We start from the raw sequence: 20,377 nt of genomic DNA on the forward strand, positions 1-20,377 counted from the left end.
ATAAAGAGAATTTTTTTTTCTTTGTATCCTAAATTAAATAAATTCAATTTAAGGACATTATATACCAGATTTATAACTGTTTTAATAGTAATAAAAAAAAAAAGTAGATTAAATATCATTTTGCATTTTTCCGTTATTTTTTGAAAATCAATTAAAGCATAATGCTTTGCATTTTGTTTCTACCAAGATTTCTACCATTATGTAAATAAATTTTGTCTTAATAATTCTAATTAAGATAATCAAAAATCTAAAAACAATTCAGACTGCATACTATTGTAGTAGAAACAATTTTGTATAATTTGCCTACTGAAATAACATGCAGTGGAGGGTGCAATTTGTAAGATTTCTAGGCATGGGATATAGTTATCCTGTGGATAATGTGCACAAGAATAGGATACGTTTCTAATTATGAAAAATTCCAACTTCCCTAATGTTAAATGGGAATGGGGAATGAATATACTGCTATGAGAATATTTTGTTAATAATTAAGTAGTATCCTATTTCCAAAAAAATCTTGGAAACATATCATTTCACTGCACAATCCTAATCTCATATACACTGTGTGCTCTTTCTTTTCATTAAATAATTTTTGCAGTTAGTTATTATAACAAGTATTTTATTTATCTAAAATGTATCAATAATACATTTTAGGACCTATGTATTAAGATATACAAAGATGAATGCATAAAAATCAACACATCACATACTCTAAATAATATAATAAGACTAATCATGTTTGTCATTTACATTATTGAAAAATATATTAATATTTGGGCTTGTGTTTCAGTGCAAAGTTTCTTAAATTGCAGTATTCCATAGCTACAAATTCACATACAATGTTGGGATTAATGTACATAACTAGATTTACCTGCTAGTAAAATTACATTTAAAATAGCAAATATAATTTGGTAAAACAATACTCTTATTTTATTTGTGTTCAAAGCTTTAAATATCATCCACCTGGGTGTAGGTCATTAAAATTTATAAACCAGTCATTTGCAATTATTTTGTGTATAAAAGTGCATCCAAAGTAATGTTTAAAACTTGCAATTTATACACTTAAGTATTTTAGAATTAAGGTTTCAGCAGATTCTTACTTGCTGGCAAATAAATTTTAATTTAATATCTATTTAATTGAAATGGCATTTATGAATAAATGTCATAGAGATATAATGGGCATTGTACTACACTGCAAATTGCATGAATAAAATTGTTATTTGGACATTACTTAGCACTTCTCAAAAATGCAGATTCATTCCTCCTGGGGTGAACAAATCTCAGTCTGGAAAAGCACCAGACTTTGCAGTTTGGATGATAATGATGATACCCTGATTGGAAAGATCTGGGTTTAGAATTCTATCTATGGATGTGAGAAACATTTTATGAAGGCTTTTTCATCTAAAGGTGAATTAGCCAGTCTCATAAAGGATTAATTGTCCCCACTATTAAAAATTAGATTTATAAAATTTAAGTCCATCCCATCATCCTTCATGTATTAGTTCAACAGGGTGAACATGTTTTGGATTAATCAAGGAACTGAAGGTTTAATGTCAAAATTTAGAGATGACACCAAGTTAAGTGATAGGCAAGGTCTTTTTTTCAATGAAATCAAAATAAAACATTTCATTAGTCTGATGGCAATTAAGGGCTAACATTTCAAAAGGTAAGGTTCTTCATTTTGACAGCAAAAATCCAAAGTTAGCAAATGATCAAATGATCATTTGAGAAAGGATAAACAGAAAATATATTTTTTTAAAATTAAATTCTTAAAAGGAGGGAATGAAAAGGACTTGGGAAAAGCAATACAGCAGATATGAATATTTCTAAACAGTAATATGGCTGGAAGAACAGAACTGTAAACAGAATTATTTTCAATCTTATTTAGAACACTGTACAATTTTAATGTGATCTAAAAAAATACATTAACATGTTAATGAAATTCCAGAAAGAAATCATAATAAAAATTGATATGCGTTACCACTTTTATAATGAAAGGCTCAGATTTTGTGTATTACAAACCCAGAAACATAGGAATAAGAGGAGATTAATTAGGTTTATAAGGCTGTTGGAAAGTTCAGTAAATCAAAATGAGTTTTTTTTTTTTTTTTCATATAGATATTATTTTTCCAGGAATCCCATTCTAGGAAATGCACTTAAAACAGTAGTGAAAGGTCATTCACCACAAGTTGGAATTTAAAAAAAAAAAATAGTTTATCACCAGGATAAGCTTCCTAAGAGTATTGTAAAACTGGATATCTCAAAGGATGCACAAAGTACTGCCTGTAAGTTAATATGACCCACTTGAAAATTCTATCAGCCTAAAAAACAATTTTTACAAAGCTAAAATACTAAAAAGATACTCTTATAAAATAATCTAGTTTAAATGCCGTATCCTTAATAATGAAAATATATATATAAATTTCAAGTTTATTTATCTAGATTTTCAAAACAATGCTTTTTAACATTTTCACAAATATGATTTTAGATTCTGAGCAAACAACTGATACAGATTTTTATTTATGCCACATAATACTTAAATTAAAAACTTCACATTAGTAAACTCATAGATAAAAGATAATCTACTGATGTCTTTCACTGTTTTAGTCAATATGTTTACTTGTCACAACCAAAGTGAAGTAGAATAATGCCTAACAAATACTCAAAATTTGAAAACATGTAGAAAATTAAGTGCTACCAATATTTACTCAGAACACTTTTTTTTTTACATGAAAAATAATAACACAGTCATTTTGTTAAGTAATCTGCTACTTTATTTACTTTTAAATCTTCTTTATAAATATTAAGAATTAAAAATTCAGCAGGTTAAAGTGTACTTGTGTATAATGCAATAATTATCTCTGTTTAAAAGAGTAAACATTTATTTTAGTCTCTGCTTTATATAAAATCGAATTTAAAAATTGCCCACAAGTAAAAAAAAAAGTCTAACATCTATACATCCATGCCTTTAACAAACTGAAGGTGGTCACAACTAAATATCTGAATGAAAATAGGTGCATTAGAAGTACAAAATGATAGATACAACAATGTTGACAAGAAGCAGACTAATTTGGAGGAAAATTGTTGATAGGAGATTAATAGTAATGTAAACTTAATCACGTAGCGTGTCATAGCATCTGGAAAATTCCTTGAGGATACATATCATGAAATTGATGATGACAATTTAGTATTACCCACTATTCCTTGTGTACTAATACTTTATTCTCACAATAGTTAACACACAGAGCTATCAAGGGGATTTCTCATTGCGAGTTGTGTCCTTGTTCTGATATCGATGCTTAAAAAACTGTGTAAACTTTGCTTCACTGTATTGAACACTAATACTGTTCAGGAACTTTTCTTTTCAGCAAGGAGAAACGTTTTTCTTTCAAGACGCCAGTTTTTGAATTTAATAAGCAAATCAACCATCATCAGAATTCATAACATATTATTCAAAAGTACAAGAGGAATATGTATTATATTCAAGATATGTGTTTGCACATATAATCTGAAAGCATGTCAGTATCACATTAGGAAAGAGATCCAGATTGTTCTATGTTAATGACAGGATCCATAACAAATTGGAAACTAAATGCCCTAATCTATGATTTATTCTGAAAATCAGGGTATATGTACTGTTTAAAAAAAAAAAAAAAAGTAGCAGTACATATACCTTGCTAACAGACTCAAATTCAAGATTCGTTCTGAAATAAAAGCCCAAGCACCTATAAACATTATTATAATTAAGCTCTAATAAAAACACACTATTTCAAAATGAATATCTAATTTACTATAATAAAGATTATTATAATTAATAGAAAAAAATATTAACGGTTTCATGCTATGGAGATTTTATATTTATACGTTTGTAAATATAAAATACACATTTCAACATCTTACAAATAAAGATGTCAAACTTGAATTCAAGGCTGAACTCAATTCCAATCCACATATTCTTCCTCAATTTCTTGGGGAGGATTCACTATACATTTACTAAGCATAATTTTTTGTTTGTCTTACTTAAAATAAAATAAATTACGCTTTTGCTTATTTCTATTACACACAAGCATATATGTGAACTACTACTACATACATGTCTGACTCAATGAAATGCTTCATTTCACAAGAAGAAAACATACATGATGAAATAAATATGGATAAATGAAGATAAAAGGAAAAAATATACATCCACCCGTATACATTCCTTTCAGATCTAATAATACAAAAGAATATATTAGTAATATTAATATGAAATATTAATTTCTCTGTCTTTACTAAAAAAATCTATTTAACAGTGAATGCCAAATTTATACAGAATGCAAAATCACTCCCTATTCACATGTGTGTGTGTGTGTGTTATTCATGTATTTTGAAAGTCTATTTACTGATAGAAAAGGAAAGAAAGGGTGAGAATGAAAATAACTGCTACAAAGTAATAACTGCTTTCTCTCCTAATAAGATGTTTTCACCGGACTTCCTCTTTGCTTCTTTGGCAGTGAAATACAATCACTATAATCAGTAGCGGTTCTTTTCTGTGACAAACATTTATCAAATTTTGGGTCTCCTGAGTCTTGTAGTCTATTATCAGATGGCTCTGTAGAAGAAACAGGATATAGAGGCGAATCCTTGATTTTGTTAACTGGTAGAGAAGACTGTACAGTAACCACAGATGAATTATCTTCTCTAGAACGACTTAGTTCTGCCATAATATCAGCGAAGTGTCTATCATATTCTAGTAATTTTCGATTCACTTCATTAATTTTGCCTTCCTGTTCAGTGATTCTTGCGCCCTGTTCTGCAATAATACGATTCTGTTCCATAATTCTCTTTTCTTGTTCTTGGCATTTTTTTCTTTGATCATTTAGCTGAAAATAACAGAATGAAAATTAACGTCATTTTTGAATGATGGTGGTGATGAACATTCAAATTCAAAACATATGACTGTCAGGTTAAGTTAGAGAAATTTTAGGAAGTAGAATATATTACTCTTAAATTACTGAAACATACTGAATTAAAGATATATATATATATATATATATATACACACATATATACACACACATATATATATATACATATATACACAAGGGTGATCTGAAAAGCTATCGGCCTGTTATTCACAATATGACAAACCTAAGACATATCCCCAAAATTTCATCAAAATCATTTCAGTAGTTTCTGAATGATGCTCAAAGAAACATACATTATTTCAATTTCATTTATATACAAGAGTGGTCTGAAAAGTTCTCAGCCTCGACCATAGATGGCAACACTATCAACAAGATTTTTTTTTCTAAGTTGGTACATCTGTCATAAGCATCCATGTGAAATTGCAAGTGATTCTATCAAGTGGTTTGTTTTATACAGCTGTCTGAAACAAAAGTGTTGTCTGTATCCCTTGAAATGGATAAAATTGAGTATCGTGTGGTTATAAAATTCTTTGTAAAAGGTTTAATGCCAAAAGAAATTCATTCGACGTTCATAAAAGTTTATGGGCACTCTTCTCCTTCATTTTCCACAATTAAGAAATGGGCTACCGAGTATAAACGTGGCTGTACCATCCTTGAAGATGATCCATGCGAAGCACGTCCAAAAAGTGTAACAGCACCAGAAATTGATCAAATGTGTGAAATTGCTGATATAGGCATTTCAAAAGAACATGTAGGATATATTTTGCATGAAGAATTGCAAATAAAAAAGCATTGCGCAAGATGAGTGCCATGCTTGCTCATAGTAGATCAAAAACGCACTCGCATGAAAATCTCTAAACTGTGCTTGGAGCATTTTAACAAGAATAAAACTGATTTTGTGCATCGATATATTACTATGGATGAGACTTGGATTCACCATTACACACCAGAATCCAAACAGCAGTCAAAACAGTGGACAATAGCCAGTTGTTCAGTGCCAAAGGAGGCAAAGTTGCTTCCATCAGCAGGAAAGGTCATGGCATTGGTGTTTTGGGATGCTAAAGGCATTTTGCTTATTAATTATCTTGAAAAGGGTAAAACAATAACTGGGGAATATTATTCCACTCTTTTAATCAGAGTAGACAAAAAAATTCATGAGAAAAGACCTGGTTTGCAGAAGAAAAAAATCATCTTTCATAGGACAATGCACCTGCCCACAAAGGTGTTTTTGGCAATGGAAAAATTAAGGGATCTGCACTATGAATTGTTGGAACATCCATGCTATTCGCGAGATTTGGCTCCTTCCCAAAACTAAAATTCTTCCTCGCTGGGCAGTGTTTTTCTTCAAATCAAGAGGTGATTTGAAGCTGTAGAGGAGTATTTTGCAGATCTTACTAAGAACTACTACAGGGACAGGATAATGGCACTGGTGCATCGCTGGAATAAATGTATTAGTCTTAAGGGAGATTATGTCGAAAAATAAAAAAAAATTTTTAAATTATAAATTCGTTTTTTTATTCTTAGGCCAAGAACTTTTCAGACCACCCTTGTGTGTATGTATATATATATATATGGCTGAGAGAGCCACAAAACATGTACTCGAAAATAATACAAAAAAAAAAAAAATCATTATCCTAAGATTATTTTTATTGTAACATTTATAATTATAAGCTGTTGGGAAAGGAATGTCAACTTTTTTTTTCTATTAATCCCATAAACAAAAAGTTGAAGAACCTACAGCACATGAGCACTGTGTGTGTGTGTGTGCGCTGTACCACAGGTGAAGGTTGAAAAAGAATCGAGCATATTGACATTTTTCTTGAAGAGTTGGAGTTTATATTTCTTTGAGAACACTTCATGAGGATGACTAGTCCAGAGGACAGAGGTAATGGAATAAAAGGGGAATGTGGAAGCAGGTTCTGTGTGTTTGCAGCTGTGCTGAAGAGATATTTGGCAGCTACTGCCCTTGTTTTAAACAGGCCCAAGAGAAAGCAGCAGAAATTATTGCTAGTTCAATGAAGCAGCAACTATTGAAGTATCTCCAGAAAAGACACAAAGCTGAAACAATGCATCTGCGAGATAGAAGTTGAAATAAGTCTATGATGGAGGATCTAAGAGCTAAACTGCCCTCCTGTTAGCTGAGTGGATGAAAAATAGCATCTCGAGTGGGAAAAAAAATTCCTACTTTTTTAGAGGCTTCATAAGCTACTGATGTGTTTATGCCAAAAGAGGTAGAGGTAAATGTTAGTCCAATGAGAGAGGTTTGATCCTGTCTGGTGATTTGCATATTACTGAGGGTAAGGGAAGGTCAGTTTAGATCCCTTTTTGCAAGACTGCAAAAAGGATCAAGAGAAAAGGCAAGACTGCATTTTCTGATCAGATTAGTTATTTAAAGCATTTGTAGATAAAGCTCAGGATGTCTATGCAGTGCACAGTGAAATGATGAATGTTAGGGTAATTAACAGTGGATTGTTTATGTATAGGAGAAAGAAGGTAGAGCTCTGTTCTATTATATCCTCTTTCTACTATACATAACTATTCTCAATCATTCTTTCATTGATGATAAAGTTCAAAACCATCAACCATTTATTTATTTCCTGTGTGAACTACAGAAAATGTAAGAGCATACATATAATGATTAAACGCATATATTTAAAGAAATAGACATTAAAAGAATTGGGATTAAAAGCATACATTAAAAGACAAAAATGCCACTTGCATGAAATATTAAGTAAAAACATAAAATGTCAATTTTCACTCATAGGGGTCATATCAGAAGCATTCACGTCACAACCCCCTGTTGGCTTGTTTATAAGCTGCGAATTCTGCTACCAGCGATCTACAGTACAGCATAGTGCATACAGTCGTCTATAGTTTTCTACAGTTTTATAGTGTGACCATCAACAATGAAATTATATGAGAGAAACATACAGTTGTCTACTCTCACTATAGCACATTCATATAGACCACAAAAGTAGTTTGTCATATCATAGCAGTATATGACAGTATAGCACCATGCCTATGGGACAGAATAGTTAAGACATGTCATTAGTTCTCTGTTCCTTCTTAGTTGATAAGGAACAGAGATGGCAAGAATATCATTCCTACATTCGCTATTTTTTTAAAGGGGGGGGGTAATCTAGTGCAGCATGGAGTCTACACATACTACCACAGAATCCTTTGGTCATAGGATCCATCTTTTACATCATCAATGAGGTTTAAATATGAGTGCCAGTGCAATACTAATCTGAACTACTAGAATAATTGTATTTCCTTACTGAAAATTATGAGAAGTCCTCATCAATTATAAACAGTTATCAAGAAAATGGTAGCAAGTAGATTTGATGCCACTGAAGTCTCTTGACTCTGATGCTATTTTTCCAATGGTACTAAAATCTTGTGCTCTAGAACTCATGCCCATCTTGTATTATCTCTTCAAGCTGTCATACTCATTTGGTATCTGTCTAACTGCTTAGATGCAAACTTTTATCCAGCCTGTTCTTAAAAAAGGGAAATAAAACTCACCCATCAAATTATTGCCCTATTGCTCTGACCTCAATACTCTCAAAAGTAATGGAAAAGGTCATCAACAGCTAACTGCTTCACTACTTGGAGACTCACCAATTACTTAGTGATCACCAATATGGAGTGTACTATTCTCATTCAGAAATCTCCTAGCCAACCTCACTCATCTTTGGAAGCAGGCTACAGAAAAGTTCTGAGAAACTCAAGTGATTGCTCATCATATTTCCAAGACATTTGATCGAGTCTGGCACCGTGGCCTTCTCGCCATGCTTTCCTCTCCAGTCATTTCATTGCAGGTAATGATAGTTCCTTGCATTAGATTTTTCAATTAATGTTGGTATATTCTAGGCTCAGATGTAACCTACACTCTTTCTCCTATATTTCAGTACATGTATTGTGAACCACCTTCACTGTAGTAGATATTACAGTAGGAAATTCAACAATCAAACAATAAAGATATGGGGAGAACAGAATCTTTTCTTGTGCAGTCAAGAGAAAAGGTAAATATCCTATTTGCAGAACTAAGCTTTATGTGATCATAAAAAATATATATATATATTACCAAAGCTAACAAAGACACTATTACTGTTATATCTGACTCTTCTGAGTATAAACACAAAATGGACATTTCACTAATCTAGACGTTATAAGACTTGCACAAACTGCCTGATGTTTTCAACTTCATTTTACAAATAATTTATACTAATTAAGTGGTAGAGATCCAACCAACTTTTACAAACTAAACTCCTTACTGGATAATGCATTTTTACTTGATCTCAATACAGTTCAAAAACTTTGAAGTAGCATGCAAGGTGAATCTATTAACTTTCCAAGTTACATAAACCAGGATATTTTCTATAATTCATAGCATACTGCATTGGAAGTCCTACATACAAAATTTTGAACTTCTCTCAAATCTCTCCTCTCCCTTAATCAATCATTCCTTCTCTTATATCAAAATTACTAGTGACTAACTCAAAAATCAAGGATTCAAAGCTAGATTCCACAGATTTGCTGGTAAGCACCAAAGTAGCTTCTCTTTTTACTTTTTACTCATGTTCCTCTAGCTGACACTCTAGAATTTTTATCCTCAAAATGTTCATCTGATATTACACACTTGTTTAAGTTCATCATGAACTCTGGATATTTTAATGGAATGAAAAGTTTTGGCAACAAACTGAAGGAATAGCAATGAGCTCTTCAATTTCAACTATTCTTGCCAACTTCTATTTGAAACTGGGACTGGCCCTTTTCATTCTTCCCATTTTTCTTTGTTTGTCTTCCTGTATTCTTTGTTCTACTTCTCCTGAGTCTTTTTTTACCATACTGTTTTCCAGTCTGCCATCACCAGAATTCAACGTCCTGCTGCCATGTTTGCAATGCGGCGCAACTCATGGACATCTACAGCCCTTATTTATAAATGTATTGCTAATAATTTGTAATTCTTGTTTAAGAACTTGTTCATCAGAGCAAATTGTTATAGCTCTGTTTTTGAGGGTGTTAATGACTCCAAGTTTTTGTGAAGGGTGGTGACATGAGTTAGCATGTATATATTAGCCGATATGTGTAGGCATGCAATAAACAGTGAAGGGAAGGTGTGAGACCAGTGTAGCCTGGAAAGGAAGCAAGTTCTGATTTTCAATTTCAATACTAAATTATATGCACTCATGTTGTTTGTTCAGGTGGCTAAGGAATGTGTTTAATGTTTGGTGGCCATGTGGCCAGATAACGAAAACATCGTTAACATATCTAAACCAAATTGTAGGTTTTAAAACAAACGAATGTGGAGCCCATTACTCAAAATCTTCCATATAAAAGTTAGCTATTGGGGGGGGGGGGGGAGAAGAGCCCATGGCACCTTCTTTTTGTAGGTATAAATTATTAAAAGAATGTGGTAACGTTCCAGTTACCACATGAAGTAACTGGAACGTAGTACGTTGGCAAAGAGAGCCATAATGTTAAGCGGAAATTTGTTCTGTAATAGAAGAATTGTCTTACTGAATGGGACATTTGTGAAAAGGGCAGAAACGTCAAAACTGACTAATAAATCTTCTTTGCCGAGTGTTATGCTTTTACTTTTGTTTATGAAGTCTTGTGTGTTCTTTATATGGGGGGGAGGGATGATCTACTCTGAGTGTTGACACAAATTTCTTGTCTAGGTGATAATTAGGGCTGTCTATACCCTCAACTATCGGCCGAAGTGGAACGTTATATTTGTGTGCCTTGGGAACATCATATATTCTGGGAGAATAGGCATAATGGAGTATCAGTTTTTTAACAGTGGCTGACGGCCAAGAAGTGAGAGACTTAAGTAATTCCACAACGTTTTTTCTTAATCATGTTATTCGGATTATAGTTCACAAGTGCCGTTTTTGGAGACTAGTTGATTCATCTGATAAATGTAACTTGATCTATTAAGGATGACCATGGCATTACTTGACTGTTGCTAGTACTGTTTTTGTAAGAGTGCTACATATGGTTTTCTTTTTATTCAAAACATTGCTGGTTTCTAAATGAATTTTATCAGCTAAATTATTTGGAAGAGACTTAATGCCTCTTTCTATGTGGTATATAACATCCAGTTTATTAACAGTTCTAGGTGGTTGTTCTTTATCCTTTCTTTAGTGTTGCACAGTGATCAGCATTCATTTTAGAAATTATGGACTTTACAACAGTGTTATAAATAACTCTTTTAATTTCCCACCGTTTCAATCATTATATTAAGATCATTATCTGGAGTATATACAAATATACAAGGACAAGATGAGTTACATTACACACAGTAAGCTAGAGAAACAATGATTTGATCACTGGTTATTCTACTGGCATGACCTCTAGTGAAAAAAAAATTACCAATTAATTAATTATTTAGAAACTACATCAAAGCTAAATTCTATTTAGGTAACACGAGAAAAACATTCTTTCTTGTAGATAGTCTTCTTTCAGTAACAATGATGTCCTATTTTTAACATTACAATTGTTATTTTAGATTTATGATTCTAGATTATCTACAGTCCTGTTTATAGTTAACTCTTAGAGAGAAAGGTTCCGTGGGTAAAATATGTGCCTTCCATATGCTTGGGATTTTTAGACCATCATTATTGTTCAGATTGGGGTGGTTGATAAGAATCTCACAGGCCTCCTTAAATTTGTGTTCATACCATGTTTTGGTGTGATGTAAACAACTGGTGCTTTTCCAGTCAATTCTATGTAAAGTGTTCAGGGCATGATCTGAAAGGCCAGCTTCCTCCTAGTTATTATATTTAACGTGTCGTTTATGTTCCTTTTGTCTGATAGAATTGTGCGTCCTGTTTCCCCTATATATGATATATTACAGTGCAATAAATACGGTATACTCCAGAGTGGGCTATTGGGTCTTTGGATGAGTTGAGTAAACTTTTTAATTTTGCAGGAAGTTTAAAGGTGGCTTTAAGGTTGTAATTTTGTAGTATTCTGTTTATTTTATCTGATGTCCCTTTAATGTAAGGAATGGTTATAGTTTTATTATAGTCTGGTTTATCTTTGTTTTTTATTGAGGTCTTGTAGAGAATTTTGTTAATAGTGTTTTGACTGTAACCATTTTTTAGAAAAGTATTGCTGATAACTTTAAATTCATCTTTCAGAGCTTGTTCACTGGAGCAGATCTTCAAAGCCCTGTTTTTTAGAGTATTAATGACACCTAGTTTTTGTGTTGGGTGGTGGTGGTAGGAGTTTATGTGTATATATTGGCCAGAATGTGTGGGTTTCCGGTACACAGTGAAGGAAAGACTGCCAGAAGGAAGACGTGTGACAAGTGTATCTAGAAACGGAAGTGTGTTCTGTTTTTCAATCTAAATAGTGAACTGTATGCGTTTCTGTTGTTTATTTAGATGGCTAAGGAAAGTGTCTAGTGTCTGGTGGCCATGGGACCAGATTGTGAAAACATCGTCAATGTATCGAATCAGACTTTGGGTTTTAAAGGAGAGGAATCTATAGCATGTTGCTCAAAATGTTCCATATAAAAGTTAGCAATGGGGGGGGGGGGGGGGGGGGAATACACAAACAAAATACACCACTCTGGCCGATAGTCCGAATTATCACCTAGCCAAGAAATTAGTGGCAACACACAAGGAGTTGGTAGGTCATTCCCCTTCCTATATCAGAAACACACAACACTTCATAAACATAATCAAAGTGATTACATTAGAAAAAGATGATTTCTTAGTCAGTTTTGAAGTCTCTGCCCTCTTTACGAATGTCCAAATCAATGACACAATACTTCTTTTACAGAACAAATTCCCTCCAATTATCACGGTGCTCTTTGCGCATGTATTACATGCTGGTTATTTTGTTTGGCAAAATGCTTTCTACCTACAAAAAAAAAAAAAGGCATAGCCATGGGGATCGCCATTACCCCCCCCACACACACCAATACCAACTTTTCTGATTGACTGGAAAAGCACAAAGTTGTTTACATCACACCAAAACATGGTATGAACGCAAATTTAAGTAAGCCTGTGAGATTCTTATCAACCACCCCCAATCTGAACAATAATGATGGTCTAAAAATCCCAAGCATATGGAAGGCACATATTTTACCCACAGAACCTTTCTCTCTAAGAGTTAACTATAAACAGGACTGTAGATAATCCAGAATCATAAATCTAAAATAACAATTGCAATGTTAAAAATAGGACATCATTGTTACTGAAAGAAGACTATCTGTAAGAAAGAATGTTTTTCTCGTGTTACCTAAATAGAATTTAGCTTTGATGTAGTTTCTAAATAATTAATTTGTAATTTTTTTTTTTTTTTTCGCTAGAATAACCGGTGATCAAATCATTGTTTCTCTAACTTACTGTGTGTAATGTAACCAGTGGTGAGCTATGGAAATTTTAACAAATGCTCACATTGTCGAGCAAAAAAAAGCCGTATTTCACACAAAATTTTTTTATTAATATAGCTTGTGTCAAATGCCAATCAAAAAAGTATGAGAGGACAGTCAACCTGTAAAGGCTATCATTTTTAAACAAATATTTCATGATTTAAACATGAAATATTTGCACACAATCATCTGTGTTAATTTATCTTACATAAGAAAAATATTTTTTAACTATCAAAATATAATAAGAATAAAATCTTTTATAATCTCACATATGCAATAGTCCACATTTTTTATAAACAAAATAAATTTCTTTTGTTTGCGATAGAAGTTTCTATGACAAAACAATCTATAAAGAATAAATATTATCTAAACACAATAATATCGAAGTATGTTGTTATATTTCTCTTTTGTTTTTATACTTCAAGTGATAATCAACGGACATTATTTTATAGTCTCTAAAATGGTGGTAACAGTAACTATAATATTTTATTTAATAAAATCACTTTGTTAGGTTACCGTATGAGTTTGTCACTTAATATATTTCAAAAAATTATGTTGTTGTTGTTTTTTTGAAAAAATAAACAAGAACAAGGGGCTCGCAAATTTGAGAAAAATTTAACAAAGGGCTCAAGCGAGCCCCTTATAGTTCACCACTGAATGTAATTCAGCTTGTCTTTGTATATACTCCAGGTGATGATCTTAATATGAAGATCGAAACGTCGGGAAATTAAAAGTTATTTATAACACGGTTGTAAAGTCCATAATTTCTAAAATGAATGCTTGTTCTTTACATCATACAAAAACTTGGTATGAATGGAAATTTAAAGAAGCATGTGAAATTTTGATTAACCACACTAATCTTAACAATAATGGTGGCATAAAAATCCCAAGAATTTGGATGGCACACATTCAGCTCACTTAGTTTTTCAAGTTTTCCATGACTTGCTTCATGAACTGTTTAGAGTCCTGACTTTAGGACTCCAAGCAATTTTTCAGCTTTTATTGGCCACCACCCATACTGGTTTGTTTTAATTTATATGCATACTTGTATGAATAAAATTTTTTTGTATAAACATGAGAGAATGGATAGATCCATCCATTCTCATTTTACAATTTTTCCTATTTCTCTGTGTCTGTCCTACACCATGGAAGAAAGCCAAGTGATAATCAACGGACATTATTTTATAGTCTCTAAAATGGTGGTAACAGTAGTTCAGATTATTCCAAAGAAGTGTGATAAGACTCAGCAAGCAAACTATCAGCACTTTCTAACAATGATTTCTTTGCCACCTAGAGGTCCATCAGCTAATTAATGACCAGCAATATAGATTTCACCATTCTCAATCCACATCAGCTCTCCTAACCATCAAAAAGCAAGCCATGGCTTGGAAACAAGCCACGGAAAAGTTAGAAGAAACTCATTTAACTGCTCTCAACATTTCTAGAGCATTTGTATATGTCTGCAGAAGCCAGTGTTCAGCAAACTAACATGTTATAATAGTTCTGACTTGCCATTTGGTTGCCAGAGTGCTCTCCTAGGATTTCCCAACAATGTTAAGTACAGCTAGGCTCTGTTCTTTCACCAACTGTCCTCTTCACATACATAAATGACCTCTCACTTGCATTGGATTGCTATAGCTATCTATAGCTATGCTGATGATAGCACACTAAATTCCTCTTATTTATTTGACAAATCTTGTAATACCCAATCATTCAAATCTTCAAGATTTTCCATAACTACTGCCTTAAATTCTGATCTCAATATTCTTAAGTGGGGCAAGAACAATACTGGGAAATTCAATGCCACTAAAACACAGTCCTTTCCTATTTCTTGAAAGAAAGATCTTACTTCATTTCCCCATATTTTTGATAATATCCACATCTCCAAGCAAGATCATATCCTCTTTTAGAACACATACTTCTCTGCTACAGCTTCTTCAGCATCAGAAAACTAAATGTAGTTTTACATTCAAGCAGTACTTTTCACCTGTATAATGCTGATAATGTATCAATCTCAAATCAGTCCATATATTGGAATACTGTTCCTACATTTGGGATGGTACACTGAATTCTTCTTTAAAAATGTTTTATGTTATCAAGAAGAGGGTGATTCTGTTAAATTATGACCTGCTCTCTTTAACAGATTCAATGGAATCACTTTCTCATGGATCTGTTAAATGTCACTGAGCCAGTAAGAACAAAATCAACTGCTGGTCAGCATCCACATAATACCCAGCGATAAATCTAATAAAATAACTTCTTTTCCTCCTCTTTCTTTCCATCTACCTTTGTTCTTTCAAACAGCTTCCAGCTATTAAAAAAACACAAGAGGTTTGTCACCTCGTGTGTGTGGGGGGGGGGGGGACTGATATATTAAAAAAAATTCAGATGGAATGAGTACAGTTATTTCTGCACATGCAATTCTAGAATAAATCATGAAACAATTTGTAAACACTTTTTTACTTTATTGCAAACTCACCTTCACTTTTATTTCTGATAATTCTTTTTTAATAACATTATTAGTGTTGTTTAACTGCTTCATGTATAGTTGCAATTTGGAAAGTTCTTGTCGCATTCCAACATTTCTAACTATACTGCGAGAGGGATTATGAAAATTTGATGAACCTATGAAAATATTCAATGAAATAAAATGAAATAACTAATATAAAATTGTATTCATTTCTGCATAAAAAATTTATGGAATAAAAAAATTTTTTTAAATGCATTTCATTAAAAAATTTCTTTCATAACCATACAACAATATCTCTCAATTTGACATTACTCACTGGTTTCACAGAATTTGTTATTAACAGAACTTTGGAATGTTTCACAATAAAAATTTGAAAATTCCAACAAGTTATGAAAATATGATGAATGTGGTAATATTTAAGGCAGAGGGAGCAAACCCTTGTTTACTCTTTATCTGACATTTTTTAATCTCTTCCTTGCAAAATACACAGGGAAATGGCAGAATGATTGTATACCAGATACAAGTTACATGGCATTAAACCACATACCACTATCCAATTTCTTTCCTTCATTGTTATTTAGGTTATCAAATAGAATGAAACATTCATTGTGTAGATTATTTCATCAACCTGATTTGGCAGAGTGACCATGAACTCAGCAGAATCCCACTGCAGAATGGATATTTTTAGTAGTACAGATGGTATCCCTGATTTATGTAGATTCTACTTACTCTGATTGATTGGAAGTTACAGACAATGGTAGGAAAGCTTCCAATGAAGCAATGCAACTTTACAAAAATCAGGAGGTATGAACAATCTAATCAAATAAAACCGCATATTTTGGAGACAGCACGTTAGTAGTGTATCATCTGACCCTTAATAGATTCAGTCTGCTGTGGTCTGTGTAGAGAGCTACAGTATTCTCATTTTTTCAACTGTGATTTACAGGATTAAATAATGGCAAGTAAAAGACCAAATGATATGAGCAATATGTCCACTTTTAAATGTAATAAGACTGATTTTGAGACAAAACTGAATATCATTATGAAGTACAACGGCACTATAACTATCACATAACTTTAAACTGTTCAATCAACATATTAAATGGTTCCACACTATTTAAATTCACTATTATGATGAAACAGTATTCTGGTGCAATTGGTGAAACAGAAAAGAAAATGGGGTAAAAAAAAAAACTATTACGTGGATGGAAAACCAGGCCTTCATTCATTGTGAAGAATTTATGGAGACAAAACACACATGTTGAGCAATTACTTTACTTACAATTAAGAAAATAATATTTGACATTTCAACTGCTGTATCAAGGTCATCATCAGAAAAAACATACATAAGCACAGGACACAAACTACATGACACTATACAAAAGTGAAATCTACTGATTTATTAACTGAACTGGATACTTATATAGTTTGCAGATGGGTCTTCTAGATTCTTGGAATTGCTAAACCATCATGCTTGTTGAGAGTGGGATGATGAATCAGCATCTCATAAGCTTCCTTGAATTTTCTTTCATACCAGATTTTGGTGCAGTAGAGGGACTTTGTGCCTTTCCAGGTAATTCTATGACATGTGTGGAGTAAATGGTCTAACAGGCCTGTTTTACCCATAGTGAAAGAATTTAATGTGATGTTTGTATTCATCTTTTCTTGTTGGAATTGTATGTTCTGTTTCCCCTATGTATGGTAAATTGCAGGTGCAATGAATTTTGCAAATCCTCATGTAGGTAAAGTAAGGAAGGGAATCTTTAAATGAACTGAGTATACTTTTTAATTTTGCAGGTGGTTTGAAAATTGCCTTAATATTGTATTTCTGTAGTGTTCTATTTTTTCTGATATTCCCCTAATGTATGGTATAGCACGATTGTATTCTTGTCATCTTTTTTTTCTGGAGAAAAAAAGATGGCATTATTCTGGAGAATCTTGAGAACTGTTTTTTTTTTTTCTTTTCTAGCCATTTTTTATAAAGGTTTAGCTAATATTAATCTCATATTTTTTCTTCAGCATCTGCTTAACTATAAGTAAAGTAATTGCTCAATATGTGTGTCTTTGTTTCCATAAATTCTCCTCAATGAATGCTGATAAGAAAGAAAAAAAGGCCAAGCAAAGGCAATCATCTTCATAAATATGAAAGAAAAGAAACTTAAGGATGTGAAAAAATTTGTCATTAGCCCTTAGGACTGGTTTAACAGATTTAAGAAACATGGGAAGTTTCATAATGTTAAATAACTGAAGCAGAAATTGTTGATCAGTTTACAATGTAATAAAACCGAGAAACAGATCTATTGTGCATCATTAACACAGATGAGACTTATGAATGGTCCTCCATGGAATGCAATCCATCCATAAATTGAGGTCTCTCTATATATGATGTGATACAACCACCCTGCTTACTGAGACCTGAAGTGTCTTGGATAAGTATCATGTTTAATCTCCAGAACAGTGTTTGGAGAGGGTTTATTCCTTAGTCAAGCCAAAGTATTAGTATGGTTTAGGTTTACACAAACTATTGGGGGGGGTCATTAAAAAAGAAAAAGTGAAGACAATTATTTGTTTGAGAGAATAACTTAAATTAAGTCATCCTCAGAAGTATGTAAACAAGCCTATTCCACTGTTACAATATGCTAAACTACACTGGCGTCCATACATTAAAGAGCAAAGAGAAAAATCCCAATAACTCAATATCTGCATGATGAATTTTTTTTATGCAATTTAGTGAAAAGCAGTATGATATAAGATGTGAAACACTCACAAAAATTGTGAATAAATAATTTAATTCAGTAACAAATGGGCACATGAAGACAATGGCAAAAACAAAAGGTCAAAATGACACCGTCAAAGTGCTTCAATAAGACATGTGGTCACTCTCACAGCAACATTTCATACTGTTTATAATGGGGTGCAGGAGTTCAGCTGGTAATAACAATCACTGCTCTTGCAAAGCACTCTAAGTTCCTCAAGGTTTTGGGATCGAAGCGGCCAGAACAGCCCTGTACAAGATGAGGATACACATTCTTCAGGTTCAAACTTTTTGAGTAATGCTCAAGACTGGCCCACCAGGTCTGGAAACCTGGTGGGCCAGTCCATATGTACAATAGTCTCTTCTTGAAGATAATGGTGAATGCATTACGCTAAATGAGGACTATCATTATCATCTTGTAGAGTAAACGTCTCCCATACCATGCCTACATACAGACAAACACAGAGATCCAAGACCTCATCTCCACAAGTTGCAGCATGTGCGGTTCAGCTAAGAAGCACATGGAGGTGGTGCATCTGTCCACTGAGATACCTCTCCAAACCACACTACATCATCCCTAAGTGTTCTTAGTTCTCTCTACGAAGTGATACAGGGCATGCTCTGACCTGGAGAGGACTGTGGGGGATAGGACTAAGGCTTCAAATTATAGGCCAATCTGTTTGTTTGAAGTTGTGGTTCAAGTGTTTGAAAAGTTCAGAATTGGGTCGACAACAGCATCATTCACTTTGATGAATAGCATAGATTTGCTAAAGGATGATTGTGTTTTAGCAATCTACTTATTAGAACAAGGCTGAAAATGTACTAGACAAGCTACATGCATATTGCAAATATTTTTCACTTGGTTATACTATAAATTAAAGTATGCCAAGAAGTTAACAGTGGAAGTTAATAATAGATTAGTGCTCTGACACTGAGAAAGATTTGAATGGTTATATGCAGATAATGCAAAGTCTATTCAAGCCCTCTTGCAAAGTAGTGACACTCAATTTTTTTTTAATTTTTTATGATAATGGCCTGACATGAAATATCACAGGAGAAAGAGATAGCCCATTAACATGCTAAATAATTTGCCTAAATAATGGGGGGGAAAAAAAACATACCAGCTACGTGAAATAAGAGAGATTAGTGATGAAATCACTCATAATAACCGAGATATCAATATAGTTGAATGAGTAAAAGCCATCTAAAATTATAGGGTTGGTGAGATGGATAGGAGGATGGTTGAAGGAGAGATACCAGAGAGTGGTTTATTCAGGAGTGGAGTCTAAAAGACGTCTTGTGACTAGTGGAGTGCCGCAGGGCTCTGTTCTTGGACCACTGCTTTTCAATTTGTTCATAAATGATATTGGAAAGGATTTGAGAGGAAGTGTTCACTTGTTTGCTGATGATGCAAAGTTGGGTAGAGCAATTGTGAGTGCACAGGATGTCAAAATTTTACAGGATGATTTGGATAGTTTGGAGGACTGGGCTAGGAAAAATGGATGTCAATTTAATGTGGCAAAGTGTAAGGTTATGCACTTTCGGGTGAAAAGAATAGCAGCAGTATATCGCATTGGTGGAACCGTACTCCGGGAGATTGATGAGGTCAGGGATTTGGGAGTATTGGTAGATAGGGAGTTGAAGTTTAGGGGGCACATTGCAAAAGTGACTAAAACAGCTCACCAAATCACTTGGCTTCTGAAAAATACTTTAACATGCAGAGACAAACAAGTTGTTATTCCTCTGTATTGAGCCTTGATAAGACTCCATCTGGACTTCTGTGCCCAGTTATGGGCACCAGGGTTTCTTCATGATGGGGAGGAAGTGGAGAGGGTCCAGAGACAAGTGATCAAGAT

The 20,377-nt window shown here is 33.2% G+C and overlaps 1 protein-coding gene across 1 annotated transcript in view; it reads right to left on the reverse strand.

Moving 5' to 3' along the window:
* Window positions 1-595: 595 nt before the first annotated feature.
* The window catches only part of pall (F-box protein pallbearer), a 114,236-nt gene continuing 94,454 nt past the window's right edge, over window positions 596-20,377 (reverse strand). The window contains exons 4-5 of the mRNA XM_090398929.1: window positions 15,776-15,921; window positions 596-4,862 (exon numbers count right to left, since the gene is read on the reverse strand). Of these exons, the coding sequence (XP_090255055.1) occupies window positions 4,449-4,862; window positions 15,776-15,921 (560 nt within the window). The 3' untranslated portion in view covers window positions 596-4,448. The remainder of the gene's footprint in view (window positions 4,863-15,775; window positions 15,922-20,377) is intronic.

Source organism: Typopeltis vanoorti, chromosome 10, assembly GCF_054136105.1.
Source record: "Typopeltis vanoorti isolate ZY-2024b chromosome 10, IOZ_Tvanoo_1.0, whole genome shotgun sequence".
NCBI classification, from domain to species: Eukaryota; Metazoa; Arthropoda; class Arachnida; order Uropygi; family Thelyphonidae; genus Typopeltis; species Typopeltis vanoorti.